The 19,867-nt window shown below is 41.2% G+C and overlaps 1 protein-coding gene across 1 annotated transcript in view; it reads left to right on the top strand.

The window, feature by feature from the left end:
* Positions 1–19,867, top strand: part of LOC109462453 (C3 and PZP-like alpha-2-macroglobulin domain-containing protein 8) — an 85,894-nt gene that overhangs the window by 35,212 nt on the left and 30,815 nt on the right. Inside the window, 14 exon segments of the mRNA XM_019759009.1 lie at positions 2,594–2,609; positions 2,946–3,156; positions 4,344–4,578; positions 5,509–5,718; positions 8,303–8,354; positions 8,992–9,072; positions 10,230–10,406; positions 11,743–11,824; positions 12,283–12,439; positions 13,193–13,267; positions 17,514–17,597; positions 18,220–18,226; positions 18,359–18,573; positions 19,566–19,730. Of these exon segments, the coding sequence (XP_019614568.1) occupies positions 2,594–2,609; positions 2,946–3,156; positions 4,344–4,578; positions 5,509–5,718; positions 8,303–8,354; positions 8,992–9,072; positions 10,230–10,406; positions 11,743–11,824; positions 12,283–12,439; positions 13,193–13,267; positions 17,514–17,597; positions 18,220–18,226; positions 18,359–18,573; positions 19,566–19,730 (1,767 nt within the window).

The raw sequence follows: 19,867 nt of genomic DNA, 5'->3' as shown, positions 1-19,867 counted from the left end.
ACGTGCAATGTGACCTCAGGTAACCCGCAATGGAACACGTGTTCCATGGATGGAACCGGCCATTCTTTAGATAGAACATGGAACGGGTACAGCACTTTTGGCCCTTTTTTTGCTGAAAATAGCCATTAAAGTCCTCCAAATGAGTCATTTGGAAGTGGTGTATGCCAAATATGTGACTGCTATTCTGTAGACACATGTTCAAGGTACCCTTATACCGAATTTCAGATCATTTGGTTGTAAAACCAGGGCTCAGGATCCAAAAATCCATTTTTTGGCGAAAAATGCCCCAAAAAACCTTCATAAAAATTTTTCAAAGGCATGTATCAAAAAAATGAAAAAAAAAACGCCTGGGGGTATTGGCCCACTCTACCTCCATGCCAAATTTCAAGTCATTTGGCTGAATGATGGCGGAGTTGAATCCCTTTGACTGTTTGGCAGGAGGAGGAGAAGGAGAAGGAGGAGAAGAAGAAACACCAGAGAACACAATATATTTCATCCATACCATGGTATGGACTGAAATATAAATATACATACAAAAATATGGACATGTAATAAATCAAATATCATACTACATAAATGTCAGCGCGGTCTTAACGCTATGCATGTTCCACACCTGCAAGCCGTAGACCATGTACGTATGTTGTCTGTGTCAAAGTTGTCCTGGAACTTGCCGATTACTGACTGGACAAGACACCGTCTGAATTGCAAAATGTTAGACCCCGTTAGGGCTAATCTTCCAGGGCTCATTACACATTACACACACAGTACAAATATACACATATGACTACAAATTTACATACACGTTGAGGTCACACGTCAGACAAGGTACTAATTATAGCTAAAATCATTGAACGAGCAAATTATCAACTAAGTATAAAACTAATATTACCATTACTAAAAGATTTCAATATAACAACTATCATCATAATTAAAACCATTAAGTTGCATACATATACAATTGATCGATCAATCTCTTCAACCGCCTCTCATCGGATACAGCCTTAACCTCATTTGGTAGTGCATTCCACAGCTTTACACATCTGTAGGTAAACTTCTTCTTTCCACTGTTGTTCTTTGGTTTCACTAATGAATAATTGTACACTGACTGTCTAGTAGAGTATCTGTGAGATGAGTGAACTGGTATAAGAGATTTGTAGATCTCCTTTGGCTCACCTGTGACAACAACCTTGAGAAATAACTTAAGAGTACTGCTATCTAGTCTGTTTCTCACTGACAACCAACCAAGATCTGAGTGCAGCGTAGCATTTGTCCCGGTCTCGTAAACGGTCGATGCCATTTGAAACGGTCGATGCCATTTCGCTGAATGGTCGATGCCATATCCGAGCGTACCATAACTTTTTTTTCAGGTCCAAAAACGAATAAAAAGTAATATACACTAAAAAAAGGAAATATTCGAATTGCAAATATAAGGGAGGGTCGTGTAGAATTGTAAATATTAGTGAAAAAACAAAAAGCACAAGCTTGGATTCGAACCCGGGTCCACAAGTATAGCTCTAAAACCAAACCTATACCCTAACCTCTACGCCACGAAACATCACGGTGTGGATAGACCGTGCTGATAGACTTGAAGTTAGCCGCTCTGCAAAATGGCATCGACCGTTTCAAAAGGTGACGACCATTTACGAGACGGAAATCAGCGACAGCGCAGTTTTTTTTCTCAATTCTGGATATACGGGACTTGTCTGTCTGCTTGTGTGTCAGTACGGTATTCTTTATATAGTATGATGCCAGATAGGGAAAGAGGGAGAGAGGGAGAGAGAGAGAGAGAGAGGAGGAGAGAAGAAAGAAAGGAGTTAGAGATAGAGCGAGAGAGAGAGAAAGAGAGAGTTAGAGAGAGAGAGAGAGTTAGAGAGAAAGAGGGAGAGAGAGTTAGAGGGAGAGAGAGAGGGAGACAAAGAGAGAGAGAGAGTTAGAGAGAGAGAGAAAGAGAGAGAATAGGGAGAGAGGGGGGAAGAGATTGCAGTCCTAGAACGATAGAATTGGTCGAACTGGAGGTCGAAATTTGGGGATGGGAGGCCAGAAGGAAGTGAATTTGGGTTTCCTGATTTTGCAGGGCATCAAAAGGTAAGTATGTGTGGTCTTGTCCAGTTACAAGTCACTATGTTTTTTGGTAGATTGCAGTAAAATCTGACTACAGAGTATTCTCTGCTATTCTGGCTATGGAACATAATAGAGAATGTGAAATTGTACCCACGTTTTGAATAAGTGTTTTGTGATTATGTAGTAATGTGGTATGACTGTATGTTTTAGTGTTTTTTACATTATGAAAGCTCGGGTTTCTTTCGACATCACGATGAGAGCATTCACAAATAATGAAATGCATTTAGATTTTAGAGTTAAAACTTTAGATCCAACACAAAAATTCTCTCACCTAGAGCTTTCGACCAGTCACTCTGGTCTTCCTCAGTAGACTGACCCAGTGAGGCTTGTCACGTGGCTTCTTTGACGTGTGACGTCAACACTGGGTCAAAGGTATCTTGTAGACGATGTCGGCCCCCGTCGCGGTTCATCTCTAGGTGAGAGAATTTTTGTGTTGGATCTAAAGTTTCTAAAAATGTAACTACCAACACAGATGAACTTTCATGATAGTACAAATGAAATGTGTTTTATTATATTTACCAATTTCCTCGTCTCCAAACACTAACCTCTGACCTCGCCAATGACATGATTTGTTGACGTCTGTCACCATGGTGACTGGTGTTGGGTTACATAATGTTGCAAACTTCATGGTCTGCTCTGCTCCTGTCACCGTAGTCTAGTAGTACATGTATGTGAATATGTTTGAGTAAAAATTAACAGGGCAGACCATGTCCGAAGGTAAACATTATAAATGCATTTGCTTTGCAAATGTTACTTCTCTAGTTTTCCATTGAATACAGTGTGCAATAGTAACAGCTAGTGTATCTACCGAATCGTTCTGTCAGGGAAGCAGATGCCGCGGAGGAAGATCCAGCAGGCGGACTTCAAGGCGCTGCAGAACGAGCATTTCATGCCGCAGGACAAGGACTTCCTCATCGCCGAGGCGCGCGCCCTGCAGTCCTTCAAACATCGGACAGGGTGCGTTGTTAGAGACGGCTGGACGGAGACGCCGACCCTGGATAGCACGGGCATCTTTTCCTCCATGCAAACGTTGAGGTACGTACATATCCAGGGGTGACGAGTATACAGTGCAATTGTAAGGAATACGGTGCAATTTTACGGAGTACAGTGCAATTTTACGGAATACAGTGCAATTTTACGGAATACCGTGCAATTTTACGGAATACCGTGCAATTTTGCGGAATACGGTGCAATTTTACGGAATACAGTGCAATTTTACGGAATGCAGTGCAATTTTACGGAATACAGTGCAATTTTACGGAATACAGTGCAATTTTACGGAATACGATGCAATTTTACGGAATACGGTGCAATTTTACGGAATACAGTAAATCGTATTAGTATACACTTCAATTTTTCGGAATACAGTGCAATCGTATCAGTATACAGTATTCCGTACAATTGCACTGCTTTCCGTAAAATTGCAATGTCTACCTATACCATTGTACTGCATTTCGTAAAACTGCACTGTATACAAGTAAAATTGCACTGTATTCCGTAAAATTGCACTGTAAACTCTAGCACCCCTGATACCCTTCTCATATCGTGCGGGGCATAAAGATGTAATGAGCTAGATTTCAATCTACTGGGGGTCTGTCTTCAACCGAGAACTGAGCTGTATCCCATGTAGTCCCCGGTGACCCGAGAACAGGTGGTTTAGGGTTCGGTTTGGGCCATAAAACACTGAACCTCTTGTCAAGACCGTCATAAACGTTAATTTGATTTGACCAAATTGTTTATTGATGACCAACAAAATACACTAGGTTCATAATCATATTCAACCCCAAGCGAAATACATGAGTGTTTCCAAAGAAACTAATCTTGTGACATAATGACACAAATGTGTTGAAAAGTGATAGTAACTGTTGATAACGCCAAAATTTAGTATAATTATGTTTACCGAAGGAAAACATATTGTTTTTGCTCCATTTCTTCTTCTTCTGTTCCAAACACTAACCTCTGACCTGGCCAATGGCCCCTTTTTTGACGTCTGTCACCATAGTAACTGGTGTTGGGTTACATAATGTTGCAATTTCATAGACTCCTGTCACCATATACATGTATGTAAATGTGTTTGAGTAAGAATTAACAGAGCAGACCATATCCGAAGGTAAACATGCAAATGCAAATGTTACTTTTCTAGTTAGAAGATTTAAAATTTTCGCGTAAAAATTTACATAATGGGCCTTTAAGAGACATATTCTATTCTTTTTTACCTTCAGAGTGGAGTGCACGGGAGAAGGTATATTCAAGACGACCATCCCAGACAAGGCCGGGCGGTGGACCATCCACGCCGTCGCCTTACACCCGGAAATGGGGCTCGGCATCGCTGACCCCGTGGAGTTTATGACCCGGAAAAACTTCTCCATCGACCTGCATGCACCAATCAGCGTTACCGGTGGGGAGGAGGTGGTGGTGACCGCGAGTGTGTGCAACCACGTGGATGACCCGATGACGGTACGCTTACAATTCCCATTAGGCCATGTTGATTTGATTACATGGATTTTTTCAACCTTTATTTCACCTTGAAAATGTACAGTACAATTGTGTAGCAGTGCAACTCTTCGGCCTAAGCCGTTTTTCAAGAGGTCAAGGGGAGGTAGATCAGGGGTCTTCGCAAATTCTTCCGTTCAGTTACAATCAGTCGTACAATTACAATATAAATATATACAAAGTATACAAAAACCAAACACTATCTCGGTTCGTATATAACTCATCAGTATCAAGCATCCATTTGGCAAATTTCAGTTCACAAATTTAGTCATTCTAATTTCTAACTTGTGACTTGACGCAGCCGATTTTTAAGATGGATGACATCCGCGTGCGCATAAATTTTCGGCCGTTAACGTTTCCAAAAAAGAGGAAAAGTTTTCAACCATGCCGTAAATGCGGTACAAAAAAGTTGCAAAATGAGCAAAAATATACCGTAAGTTGCCCCCAAAAATTTTTTTAAACGATACCAATGTCGTAGAATGCCAAAATCAAACAAAAAAGACGAAAATGTAAAGAAATGAATTTAAAGGGTAAACGATACTCTGTGCCCTTTGTTCAACCTTCATGACCACATAGATTTCATAATGAAAGCAACTTTTTTATTTTGCAAAACTTTTTTTCATTCGCACGCGCGCATCAGTTTTGGGGCTCCCAGAGGAAGTCATCCATATAATCAGATCAACATGGCCTTACTTCCATGAACAAGAATTCGGAGATATCATACCTACACGGAAATATTCTGAGCCATTGTATTTTTTATTTCATTCCATACAATAAGTATGGATTGAAACAGTTATTGTATATTTTATTATATCATAGTCAATCTCCACTTGTGTACTTGGACTGTAATTTAGTTGCTGCTACCTAATTTTCCTTGTTGTTGTTGGTTTTCAGGTGATGGTGAGTTTAGCAGAGCCCGAGTCCCTGACGTTCCTGTCCCCGGACCTGTTTAAGTCCTACCCGCTTCACATCCCGCCACATGGGAAGGCCAACTACTCATTCGTTGTAAACTTCCTCTCCACCGCCAGGGGGCGCAAGCGAGTGGACGTGCTGGCCACGCACAGGACTCACGCCGAGAGGATGTCAACTGAGGTTGACGTAGTGGTGAGAGCACGCTTTGAACTAGAAAGGCCAACATTTGCTTTGGAGCAAATTCAGCATGACTTCACCACATTTCACGACATGGCAGAGAAAGGAGGAGAAATACAAGGGAAAACAATTCTTTACATTGATATAACTATAGTATGAAGTGGCAACATTTGGAAAGCTATCTCCTACATTATTGGTTGGGATTTTTGATTGCATAATGCAAACTGTTGATTTTCAAGATAAAAAGAAGTGTTTATGCCCCACATTCCAATGCTGCAGCAGGAAAGCTTGACAAACCAGTTCATACTGTCAATATGGCATGGCTTTGTACAGGTGTTAATTGAGTTAACCCAATCAGATCCGAACAGCCAATCAGCAAGGAGAATAGAGGAAAGCTGCATGCCTATTGGTTGCCTGCTCTACATGCCATTCTGATGACTCATGCCCAAATGTGGTAACACACTGCTATAGGACATTTTCTATAACACAGCCAAAAAGCTCAAATAAAACCATTTTAAAAGCATGTATCACAAAAATGAAAAAAAGGGTATTTGCCCTCTCTACCTTCATGCCAAATTTCATGTTATTTGGCCCAGAAATGGAGGAGTTGAATCAATTCAAAGAAATGGCAAGAGGAGAAGAAGAAACGTGAGCAAAAACAATATTTCTTTATTCTTTATTTCAGGCGCAAATAGGCCCATAGTAGACAAACAATTAAAATAACAAGGTGCACACATAATAAAAACGGTAGGGTTCGGTACATATACATACGAGAAGGGCCTTACCGGTAGACTAGGCCGATATAGTGATCCCAGTAGTGACTGGTGGATGATAAGTCTGAGTGGATTGCGAGTTTTATGATACTGTTATTACTGTTGAGGAGCCGATTGGTGAAAGAGTGTGTTAGTTTACGTCTGCGAGCATCGAAGGTATCGACAACCTCAGTCACAAACATTCGACTGGCGCTCTCGAATTTTCCATATGAAAACAATATTCTAAAGGCGTTGTTATAAGCCGTTCGGAGTTTGCGAATAGCGCCCAGAGTGTAGCGTGTCCACAACTGGGCGCAATACATAGAGGAACAGTATGCGTTGAAAAGCGTGCGCTTCACTTCTGTAGAGGCAAACTTAAATTTACGAACTAAGGAATTGGCTCTGGTGTAGAAGCCTCTGATGTGAGTACGGATTGACTCGTCATCAGACAGGTTGGTAGTAATCTGGTTGCCCAGGTAGTTCACAGAAGAAACATACTGTAGGTTAGTTCCATAAAGCCTTTACTGAAGGGGGCGCACAGTTCAACCGAGTCTGTCACATGGAAAGTACATACAATGGCTCTTCTTTTCGCTGAAGAGAATATCGTTGCGATCACCAAAGCTTTCACAAATCGAAATAAGTTTTTGCAGTCCTTTAACAGAAGGACAAATAATACATATGTCGTCTGCATACAAAAAATGGTTCACAATAGTACTGCCAATATAGCAGCCAACACCGCTCGAGTTCAGCTCAACACTAAGGTCAGAAATGTAAACATTAAAGAGAAAGGGAGACAGTAGGCTACCCTGTGGCACACCGTTACTTATAGTAAAAATTGTCAGAAAGGGAGCTGCCCCAACGCACCCTAAAAGTCAGAGTATTATACCAGACTACGAGTAGCCGGACTATGTACAATGGAACGTGCCTATCAATTAGTTTTTTAAAGAGTGACCAATGATTGACACGGTCAAACGCTTTTGCGGCGTCGAGAAAGCATACAAACACGGGGGAGCCACGGCTCTGATAGTAACTGATTACCTCCTTCAACGCAAACACACACATGTCAGTGCCATGATGTTTCTTGAAGCCGAACTGGTTATCCGGACTATGACTTCACCAGTGGTGAAGTCACAATAAAACATGTGATTTTCGGTGTTGTCGCTAGATGGAAGAAATGACTACATAAGACGCCATTCACGAGTTTCCCATCCCCAGGATGCATTGCATAATGCATCCTGGGGATGCAAAAACAGGGATCTAAACCTCAATTGCATAGGACAGGAAGGCACCGGAATGATCCTGGTGACGTTTCCCAGTGTGTTTTGAGGTGTTAGGGCATTTTATGCTCAACATTAATTAAATTACTATGGGTCGAATCTAACAACAAATAGAGAATAGAAGTTTTTGTGTTCTTTTCAACATATGGAACATGTGGTTTGTAACGTTACATCATCAGTATAGCGTTACCACTATAACGTTACAAACCACATATTCCAAAAAATTCATTCTCTATTTCTTGTCAGATTTGACCCATAGTAATTTAATTAATATTGAGCATAAAATGCCCCAACACCTGAAAACGCACTGAAAAACAAGCTGTTTAACGTCAACAGGATCATTCCGATGCCTTCCTGCCCTATGCAAATGAGGTTTAGACCCCTGTTTTCGCAATGCATCCTGGGGATGGGAAACTCTTAAACTCTGATTTTTGAATGTCGTACACTTGATATGCGACTTTTTAGTACCACTGAAGCAGGGAGATATCGCAGTGGATGTAAGGGAACAAGATCCTGAAAAATGCCTTCCCTTACCTCGTTAATAAAATTGTCTTTGATGCTTTGTTTCAGCCTGCTGGAATCACCATGGGAACAACCCGGTCTGTCGTCCTCTGCCCAAGTGGTAAGACATGCATCTGTTTTTGTTTCTTTTATTGTTTTGCCAAACACAGAAAATATTTGTAGATTACAGGGATTTACAGGGAAAAAGCCGTTATCATATAACATTAAACGGCTTTTTTCCTTGTGAATCCCTGTAATCTACAAATATTTTCTGTGTTTGGCAAAATCAGTTATTCCTATGTAGAAAGCAAATATGTTTTCTGTTATAACATTAGGCCATGTTGATTTGATTATATGGATGACTTCCTCTGGGAACCCCGAAACTGATGCGAGCGTGCGAAAAGAAAAAAAAAGTTGCTTTCATTATGAAATCTACGTGGTCAAGAAGGTTGAACAAATGGCACAGAATATATGGTTTGGGGAATAATCTACTCTTCAAATTCATTTCTTTACATATTCGTCTTTTTTCGTTTGATTTTGGCATTCTACAACATTGGTATGGCTCATAATTTTTTTTTTCAACTTACGCATATTTTTGATCATTTTGCAACTGTTTTGTACCGTTACAGTATGGTTGAAAACTTCTCTTTTTTTTGGAAACGGCCGAAAGTTCATGCGCGCGCGGATGTCATCCATATAATCAAATTAACATGGCCTTATGATGAGTATAACGACTGGGTCCCCTTCTGTCCGCCCAGCTGACAAGCCAGTGAGCAGAACGCTGGAACTACTGCTGCCTCCTGACCGCGGGAACGAGGAGATCATCCTAACCTCCGTCGGTACGTACCCAGGCTAGAGCCTCCTTCTGCTTGGTGTAACGGCAGAGTTCTCGACTGGGAACCAAGAGGTCCCGGGTTCGAGGCCTGACATGCCATCGATCTTGTGCCCTTTGGAAAGGCACTTTACACGAGTATGAGTATTGTCTTGTCCCCTGTGTTGGCATTAATATAAGTTGAACAAAAATTGAGTGTGTCCCTACCACGTCTTGTGATTACATGTTGGAATAGAAACAAAGATCAGGACGACTCGAACCATTACCAACTCGGGCCATCGATATCGCAAATCTGTAAATCTCCAAGCAGATCCCTCTCGGTGGCAAAAAGACAGTATCAAATTGGCCAGGCAGTATCCATTAGCCAGAGAAGGTCCGCGGCCACCGACGGTGGGGGTCAGGACAAAAAAAATCGGCCATATATAAAAATGTAACGATTATTCCCCCACAACCTCTGCTTGGAGAGTAGCAAATCTGGTCATCTCGGCTCAATGCCCTGATCAACTCGGCCCAACCACCGAATTTACACAAAATGTATTGGACCGAGCTAACCAGGGAGATGGGCCGATCTGGGCCGAGTTGGTAAAGGTCCAAATGGTCCGACACTCCTTTTGCTTAGGGTACATGTTCCCTATGTCAAGCCAAATATATGATGCTGCCAAATACATGACTTCTTCACAACAAAACATGATGAACAGATACAGGTAAAACTAACTACCACCAGATACATCTAACTTCACCTCGCTTTTGAATTATAGTAGAGATAAAGGATTATGTTTTTCGATGGAAGCTTGTCTAGTTGCATTAGGAATTTGAACTTGTCTACAGCGTTAAGTGTATGAAGTAGAGAAATATGTTTGTATAAACCTACATATACACAGTTTATTTGCCTCTTTACTATACAATTTATATATTACAAAAGTACCTTCTGACCCTATTGACCTATCAGTATATAGTAGAGGGGATTTATTCCTCAAGCTAACCGACATCTCGCACACGCAGCCGACCCTCAGTAAGACATCTGGAGCCGCATAGTTCCCGTTTAGAACTTTTATTCAGCCTGTCTCCGGCTCCAGATGTCTCACTGAGGGACGACTGCGTGTGCGAGATGTCGGTAGCTTGAGGAATGAATCCCCTCTTCTATATACTCCAATGGCCTATCAGGTTATCTGGTCGGCTCGGCGCTGAATCACATGGAGGAGTTCGTGCGACTGCCGGCAGACCACGGTGAGGTCCTGGCCGTCAGACTGTTCTCGGTCTCCACCGTGCTGTCCTACCTCCTGGACACGGGGCAGGTCAGCAGGCAGACCGAGGCCCGGGCTGTGGAGTACCTGGCACAAGGTACCTCAATGCATTCTGCATAACATTGATGGAATAATTTGCCCTTCCATGAAATTAAATTGCTGATCTGAATTTCTGTGGGTAATGTCCAGTTTTGTTCTTTTCTAGTTGTTACCTCCGTGAAAAATGGAGGTATTGTTCTTGGCGTGCCTGTGTGTCTGTCTGTGTGTTTGTGTTTCCGCACATTTGCGGCCAGCATAACTTTTGAACCTACAGATGGATTGTAATGATATTTGGTATGTGGTTAGGTAAAGGTCAAGGTCGATTTTGGGCCTCCTGGTGGCTGACCTTGGTACTGAAGCAGAACTTCCAGTTTTTGTATCTTTTGTCCTGGACATGCTATGATTTTGACTTTTGAATTTCATACTTGGGACATGTGTAAGTTAATCAAAAGTTAACATCACGATGAATATATTATGTTCATGTAGATGTCATTTGCATAATTAAGGAAGAACTTTACCTTAACATATCAAACCCATATTTCATGGAGGTATGAAATCTCGGAACTCTTGTTGTATATGAATCCAGGGTAGTTTTTAACTTCCGATAAGTGATAAGTAGACGTTAGGCCTAAGGAAAAATTTTAAACAGTGTCCGAACAAAACCTTTAGTTCAAGAAAACAGGTATTTAATAATACTTAAACTTTATTGCATGTTCATTCCCCGGGGGGATAAATGCACGGATATACAAAGTACAATGTACTAGAGAGTACTACAGCAATAGTAATAAAGAAAGGCTTACATAAGGTCTAAGGTGTACAATGCTAAAAAAGAAATATATATAAAGTGGTATAGATTTAAGTTATAATGGCTTCTTCTCTCTTTTTGAAACATTTTGAAATATACTTACATACTTCATTGATGACGTCTATATTTGTACATGATATTTAAAAGTGTCTTCCTTTGATAATGTTTTACATTTTTTGTCGAGCTTGATTGAACTGAACAGTGAATTAATACATACACAGAACTAGACGTGTCAGATAGATAAACCATAAATCATCTATCCGTGAACAGTTCCATCAGGTTGGTAAGACACTGAGTGAGGAGACTCTTTTTACACAACCAAGTCTTTTCTTCAGCCGACGTTTTGGTAAATACTGTACTTTTGGGAATGCATCTGTAGCAGCTACACCTGTGCTGCAATGCAATGTGAACCAGTCAGAATTGCCCTGAGGAAGGTGACAGACGGTCACCGAAACGTCGGCTGAAAAAAAGACTTGGTGGTGTAAAAAGAGTCTCTTTACTCTTAAATCATGTAGTATGATGGTTGTACATTGTAAAGTAAATCTAGCAGAAGCTCAACAGCTGAGAAAGTTTTATTTCTTAATGGTAGGTTATCAGGAGCTAATGCGGTACCGGCAGATGTCAGGAGCCTTCAGTATCATGGCGAAAAGTACAGGGAAGGAAGATCTTAGGTGAGTGGCCGTCTATTCAACATCATCTTCATTTTGCATTTAATACACATTTAGAACACTAAATGAAGGGAACAACAGAAATCTAAGGCGAAATATTAGGAAGGATAAACAAAAAAAATGCTGTCCATCAAAATGTGTGCAAGATGTTCGCAAATAAAATGCTGTGCTATTTCTATTGCACATGCTTTTTGAAGTTTAGTACTATGTATATGTAAGTGCATATTAATAAATGGGCTTGGATATGAAGGTACGTGTGTGTGTTTTTGTGAACAGAAATCCTGAAAGAGATGTCCTTGTTTTTCCTATTTTTGCATAGTATTACGTTTCAACGATGAGAACTAACCGTCGCATCTTCTAGACATAGATGGGTGGACATAGATTAGGAAACAAAGAGGACTTAACATTCTTCATATTTCAAACTTCAAAATGATTTCAAAAATCCAATATTACCTTTGCAGGCTAACAGCGTTCGTCATACGCACCCTGTCCGTCATGCAACGCTTCGTTCCGTTAGACTCCCGTGTGATCGCCCAGGCCGCCAAGTGGCTGCTGGGAAGGCAGAAAGACGATGGGTCCCTCTCGGACGCCGGCAGTGCCTTCAACAGACGTCTGGAGGTAAGGCCATGTTGATCTGGTTATATGGATGACATCCACTGGGAACCCCAAAACTGATGCGAGCTGGCAAAAAAAAGGTTGCTTTCATCATGAAATCTACGTTATCAAGAATCTCGAGTTTGTCAAGCGAATCTCGAGTTTCTGGACAAACTTGAAACAGTTACACACAACATGTTTTTTTCTGCCAACATGAAAAACAGAATGTATAATTAAGTTATGATAGAAGACAGGTTTGGCCATGTGCTTTAGGCCATGTTGATTTGATTATATAGAGGACATACTCTGGGTACCCCAAAACTGATGCGAGCGTGCGAATAAAAAGTATGGTTAAAAAAAGTTGCTTTCATTATGAAATCTACGTGGTTTTGAAGGTTAAACAAATGACACAGAGTATGGTATGGCGAATAATCTACTCTCCAAGTCCATTTCTTTACATTTTCGTCTTTATCGTTTGATTTTGGCATTCTACGACATTGGAATCGTTTTCCAATATTTCTTTGCAACCTGCGATTTGCAAGTGATTGTGGTAATGAGCATACGTATTTTTCGCCATTTTGACTAGTTTGTCAATGTGTTGTATAAAAGCAGGTGTGTCGAGTCATACGACAATAATTCACAAATGCGAATTTAACATAGCTACAAATCATTGTTCGCATCATCCTTGTTGAGGTGCTGTGCAGGAGTACCCTCTAGCGGTTCCCGTTGGTACGACACCTTGCTAAGTACATGTACTAGTATCTGTTTTTATTGCAGAGTCCAGATGCTGAGCGCGTGGTCCCTACAGCACTAGTGGTCATCGCTTTGCTCGAGGCAAATCTTCGGGTACAGGTAAGTCCTCTGGCCTCCAAGTTAGACCCCCTTTCCCATAGACGAAATGTTGCCTCTCTATCCCTCTTTTACAGATATTTTCATGGTCATTGCTCTGCAGAACTCACCCAACTAGTTCCACCACTCAGAACTTTTACGCGCTCCACTAGGTTCTCCACTAGCTCACACAACTCCACCGTCTAAGTTCCCTGTTCGAAATCTTTTTACAGTGATAGTTTATTTCCCCGTACGGCCAAGCTTTGGAATTCCCTCCCTGACAAGTGTTTCCCACCAACCTACAGGCTTTCAAATTAAACGTTCACCACCATCTCTTGACATAGCCATGTTTCTCTCATATTTCTAGTTCAATGCCGAGAAGTGGTTGCATACGCCTTGCATTGAACCACTCCGTTAAAAAAAGTTACAGCAAGACGCTTCAGGTTTTACTGGAGCTATTGTGGCAAAAAGCCACGTACTTTTCTAACAGCCCGCTGCAAAATGTAATTAATGTTTTCAGTAGCGTTTGTGTGTGTGTGTGTGTGTGTGTGTGTGTGTGTGTGTGTGTGTGTGTGTGTGTTTGTGTAAACTCCAGTTTAACATGACTCACATGTGTAAATTCAAATGAACTAGACATGAGTTCAAATCAACAACTTCGCTATCATCGCGGTCATCAGAGATCATTGGACAGACAATAATTCTGGAACTGCACCTTCTCACATACTCTGATGATGTCCATTTGTCACGTACATGTATTCTCATGCATAAGTTCTCGTCATTCAAATCGTAAATCCGGCTAGCTGCCTCATGGCGTTAGATATCCTTCTTAAAGCTGCATTATGTAACTTAAGGACAAAAATCAAATTTTTGGTCATTTCACTGCGAAAATGTGTCATTGAGGACGTGCTATAAAGTGTCGGTGCCAAAGTATGACACCTATCGAGTGTGTTTAAAAGCTGGAAACACAGCTGTCAGCCGTGTTTGTTTACATTCTGGTATTTTGTGGTGGTGGCACTATATGAGAGTACCACGTTTGGGATGTTTCAGCGGCAACCATAAATGTCAGAAATAAATAATTGCACAAATATGTTTAAAAGTACATCTACATGTAACCATTGCCGTTACATTAAGATTTTTTCAATTGAAATATTTACATTTTGGTGCAAAATGTTACATAATGCCTCTTTAATAAAAGTAGTGAAAATCGAAGCTCGGTGTCAAGGCCCTAACGTGAGCGACGCGGAAATGGAGTCACCTCGCGGCGGGGGACGTCATCTGGACCCGCTTGAAACCTGCCGGGGTACGGTAACTGGAAACACCTTCGGGGTTGGACCCGATGCGCTGACGGCACGTTTACCACTCTTGGAAGAGCACCAGGAAGACGCCAGGGAGAAATATTTCTCTTGTCGGGACCCTTGAAGATGTGCCAAGGATAACTTTCTATGGCTTTGACGGTTAGCTGGTGTACATTCGGTCTTTTTTTTTTCTGTCATCGGAATGCCTGTCTCAGACCATGTATCTTCCATTCAACTTTGACCAATCAGAGTTGCAACATTGCCTATTGCATGTAGCCGCCACCAGGCCTTTCTATGGGAATTCGGCAAAAAAAAGAGAGTAAAATTTGCCAAGGGGAGTCCTGCCGCGGGGAGGTAGTTTCTTTCCCTCTGCGACCAGTCAAACTTACAAGGCGGCCAAACTCCCTGGCAAATATTCTTTATATAGCCAGCGTAGTTAGTCTCCCAGACTATATTGCATGCAACATTGCCTAAAAAGATTGTAACATCTTTGGAAAACTTTGTATCAAATAATAATACTATGCCTTGATTCGAAGTAAACAACTAAACTAAATTTGCCTCGACACGCCAAAAAAGCATTTAAGATGGATTTACGTCATATATTACGTCTAGGAATTTACGTCATATGTTACTGTAAATCAGGCTATTGTAGGTCCTATAAGTGTGTCGTCTGGTCTATCACTGAGATTTTGGTCTTTTGATTGCCAGCTTAAAATTAAGTGCCAACTATAGGAACCGAAACGTATATTATCTGTCTAAGTACATCATCTTTTTTTTAAATTTTATCCATTAATTAAGATTTAAAGAATGAGATCTTAGAAGTGCCGGCAACAAGATCAGTATATTCTTTACAAGGCCGACATAATTATGAAAGTATACGAACCATAACTAATCTGCTTTAGATTTTGGAAGAATTTGCTGAAACAATATATGTCATTGCATTGTATTCAGATTTCGGAGACTACCTACATAAACAATGTCATGCAATTAATACTAAAATTGAACGCTGTCAGAAAAATTTATATTTTAATGACATTTTGCTGTCCCACTACTGGCATCTACAAGCTTACAACCGAATGGTGTATTTAAACCATTGAAACTATAAACACTTGAGGCAGCTGGCCACATCACGCCGGCTTTACTGTATCAATCAACATCACTACAGTAACCACACAGACACTGACAACTACAATGTATTACACAGTGGTACATGAAGTGTTGTTGGTCATGTTATCAGTTTGTTAAAACCGTACTGACAGATTCCTTTGGCCTTTAGGCAATACATGTCTTCCTATATCATAATAAAGCCAAGCCAAGAAGAAGAATATCATGATAATCATTGCAGATAAAAGAGAATAAATCATGCCCGTGAATTACGCAAACGAGTGTCGATTTCGTTCGGTACAGTATATCTTTTGCCTATGCATGTAAATAGTACATTTGCACCACCAACGTCAAAGGTTGCTCTATATCTTCAAATGAACATGAATATCACGCTTAGGCCACAGCAAGTAAATGTTATGGATGACATCCTCCGCAGACTCCAACCCTAATGCGAGCGGGCGAAAAAAAAAACAAGGCGGCCGAAAAATACAAGGTTCCTACATTTTAAAATTTTGACTCAATCATTGTACAAATGGTTTTGATTCAGTGGGAACATCACATACACACAGCCAACATCACATATCACTGCATCAAAGATCAAAGTAAGAAACAAAACATTAAATCAGAGTCTTTTCTTGTCTCCTCTCTTCATAGTTATCTGCCATCCACCTTCCGGCATGGCAACAGTCATCTTGGCCCGTTTTAGGCATATTGACCACAAAAGGCAACAAAATTTCTTTTTTTTTTCTTCAAAATCATGCAAAAATTAATGCGCGCCCTTATGTCATCCATAAAAACTACTTGCTGTGGCCTTACACCCATTACGAGGGAACTTTTGTCATTCTAACACTGTCTTATACTGAGTGAGGGAAGCATGTATGTACCCTATCAGGCTTGTGGGTGTCAGACATCGATGTAGTGTTTGTTATAATTGGGGTTAATGAAACAGCAGCTGGCAGTCCCGGGTGGCACATTGTTTCCGAGGTGACGATAACGGTAGTTTTCCCGTTTGCACGCAACGTTATGTAACGGTACTCTCCAAGCAGAGGTTTGGGTTTGGGGTTATTTTTGGCGTCTTTTAGGCTTTGTCATTGGGGTTTCTCTTTTGCACTGGATGGGTTGGATGAAAAAAAATTCCAGTGCAAAAGAGAAACCCCGATAAAAAGCCTAAAAACAAACCAAAAATAACCCAAAATCCAAACGTCTGCACGCAACGTTATGTAACGGCTGGTCTCTTTAGGGTTCAGCATTCACGAGTTACTCATCCCCAGAATGCATTGCGAAAGCAGGGGTCTAAACCACATTTGCATAGGACAGGAAGGCATCGGAATGATCCTGTTGACGTTAAACACCTTGTTTTTCAGTGTGTTTTGAGATGTTGGGGGCATTTTATGCTCAACATTTTATTAAATTAAATTACTATGGGTCGAATCTGACAAGAAATAGAGAATGAAGTTTTTGTGTTCTTTTCAACATGTACATGGAACATGTGGTTTGTAACGTTACAGCATCAGTATAGCGTTGCCACTATAACGTAACAAACCACATTTTCAAAAAAATAATTCTCTATTTGTTGTCAGATTCAACCCATAGTAATTTAATCAACGTTGAGCATAACATGTCCCAACACCTCAAAACACACTGAAAAACAAGCTGTCAACAGGATCATTCCGATGCCTTCCTGTATCATTATCTATATTCCATCCTTCTTTTGTGACCTGTACTTAACCCAGTGGGTATGTGTGTACAATAAAGGTCATTCATTCATTCATTCATTCATTCATTCATTCATTCATTCATTCATTCATTCATTCATTCATTCATTCATTCATTCATTCTCTCTCTCCGACTTCTTCCTTCCTCCAATGCAGTACGAGTCTGCGGTGTCCTTGGGCCTGGCGTACCTGAGCGGCGCGGAGCTGGACCAGCCTTACCCGGCCGCACTGACGGCGTACGCGCTCGGGCTGGCCGGGCACCCGTCCTCCGTCCTGGCCCTCAAACGGCTCGGCAGTCACAGCATCAAGGAAGGTCACTACGATCTACTAGACTAGTTATTTTTCATATGTTCTCCATTTAGCCTTATTACTGTTATCATCATTATTATTATTATTATTATCATTATGCTTTCAATTGAAATGGGAGAGGACTAGAATAAGCCCTAAGGCTTTTTTCTCCCTAGCACATCCAGTTTATATAATTAGGTTAATTATTTATATAATTAGGTTGATTATTCTATATTCTGTTTCGTTCGATTAGTATATTCACTTACTGTATTGTTTTTGTTTTATGTATGTGCAAATAAATGCCAACAAACACCTACAAGTTTTTAACCATTGCCTGTAAGCTGTTAGGGCTTATTATTTACATTACCAACTTTGACAAATACTTCAATTTTGCTGCCATTTAAGTCTTTGCTGACACTTTTTGACATGATGTATATGATACGTTGCTGACTATGTAGTGTGACGACTCAAAATGGATTGAGCATGTTGCTATTTTGGACAGTATTAATGGTGTCACATTACCTCATCGGCGGCCGATCCGGATCGACAAGTTTCACTGTGAACGGGGTCTAAGTGTTGGGGTCTATTCGTAGTTTATTAGTATCTTATCTAATGCAAGGAATCAATTAAACCGTTTGTTTTAATGTAACATTTGGTTACCTGTCGCGTGAGCTTGTCAAGACATCAGGTCTCCATTTTCTGAACCCCTGCAGATGACACTGTCCACTGGGAGAGCGACATCTCGGACCTGCCCATACCGGCCGGGAGGGGATGCTCCTCCCCTGCCAGGAGTGCCGCGAATGTGGAGACTACAGCCTTCGCTGTCTTGGCTCATGCCATCCACCCGGAAACGGAAGCGACGTCACAGGCAGCTGTTCGCTGGTTGGCTACTCAGATGAGTGGATACGGTGGCTTCAGTTCGACGCAGGTGCATAATACATGTATATATAACAATTATAATAACCACATTTCTGTCCATTGCCCCCCTCTTTGCAAGGATGATTATTTTAGTTCATACCGTGGAGTAAGGGAAGGCTCCATTTTAAACTCCGAAAAACTCGCCGTGGACAGAAGTTAATTTTAAATGTTCTACGTTTGCACAGGTGTGAGTTTGAGGGAGACGGACTGAAATATGTTGTATTTGCTCCCGAGCAAATGTCGGCCTTTCTAGTTTTGAAGCATATTTTACGATGAACATTAGCATTTGGTTACCCCAACGCAGGGGCGAGTCAAATAGCAGGGAGCTTACTCTTACAACTTTCATCAGTTCTACTGTCGTACATCTCGGTTTATTAGCACCAATTTCCATACTGTGTTAGGCTCCTGGACGCTTTAAAATATAAATAGCGAGCTAAGTATTTAGCTGTCTTTCGAGGTGATTTGAGCATTTGTTATAATACACTGCAGTTTAGCCCAAGGGCTGAAACGATGTGGTTCTTAGTCTGTTGTTTATCTTATAAACCAGTTCATCATCTTTATGAAATAAAGACTGAACTTTAACTTCCAACACTAGATATAGAATTGGGACTTACCCCAAATTTTCGGTTGACTCCATCAACCTTGTTCACGGAATGGACCCGTCTACTCTTGCAACGTGACGTCAGAGACACGTGACCGTAGTAGCGGGTCATACGGCAGTCTACATAAGAGCTCACAGACTTACCCTGAACAGAGACGGGGGGCGACACAAGTTATCTGGCACGTATGACCCGCTACTACGGTCACGTGTCTCTGACGTCACGTTCCAAGAGTAGACGGGTCCATTCCGTGAACTAAGGTTGATGGAGTCAACCGAAATTTTGGGGTAAGTCCCAATTCTATATCTAGTGTTGGAAGTTAACTAAAGTTCAGTCTTTATTTCATAATGATTTGTACCACACTTTCATGCTCAGTTCATCATTTTTTTTTTACTTTTTACAGGATACTGCAATAGCCTTACAGGCTCTGGCTGCCTATGGCCTACAGGACCGTAACTTCGTCCCGACTGACGTGAGGATCTTCGTGAGATCCACATCTCCCTTCCACCACCAGACCTTACAGTTCGGCGTCAGCAGCAGGGGACGGTCAGCCATCGTCAGCAAAGTGGTAACTTTTCAAAATCTACACAATTTTTGTGTGTGTGTGTGTCAGTGTGTGTGTAGTGAGTGTGTGTTGTGTGTGTGTGTGTGTGTGTGTGTGTGTGTGTGTGTGTGTGTGTGAGTGTGTGCAGGGGAGTGCGTGTT

Source organism: Branchiostoma belcheri, unplaced genomic scaffold (assembly GCF_001625305.1).
Source record: "Branchiostoma belcheri isolate BF01 breed outbred unplaced genomic scaffold, Haploidv18h27 scaffold117, whole genome shotgun sequence".
Taxonomy (NCBI): Eukaryota; Metazoa; Chordata; class Leptocardii; order Amphioxiformes; family Branchiostomatidae; genus Branchiostoma; species Branchiostoma belcheri.
This window is presented reverse-complemented; position numbering and strand designations above follow the sequence as displayed.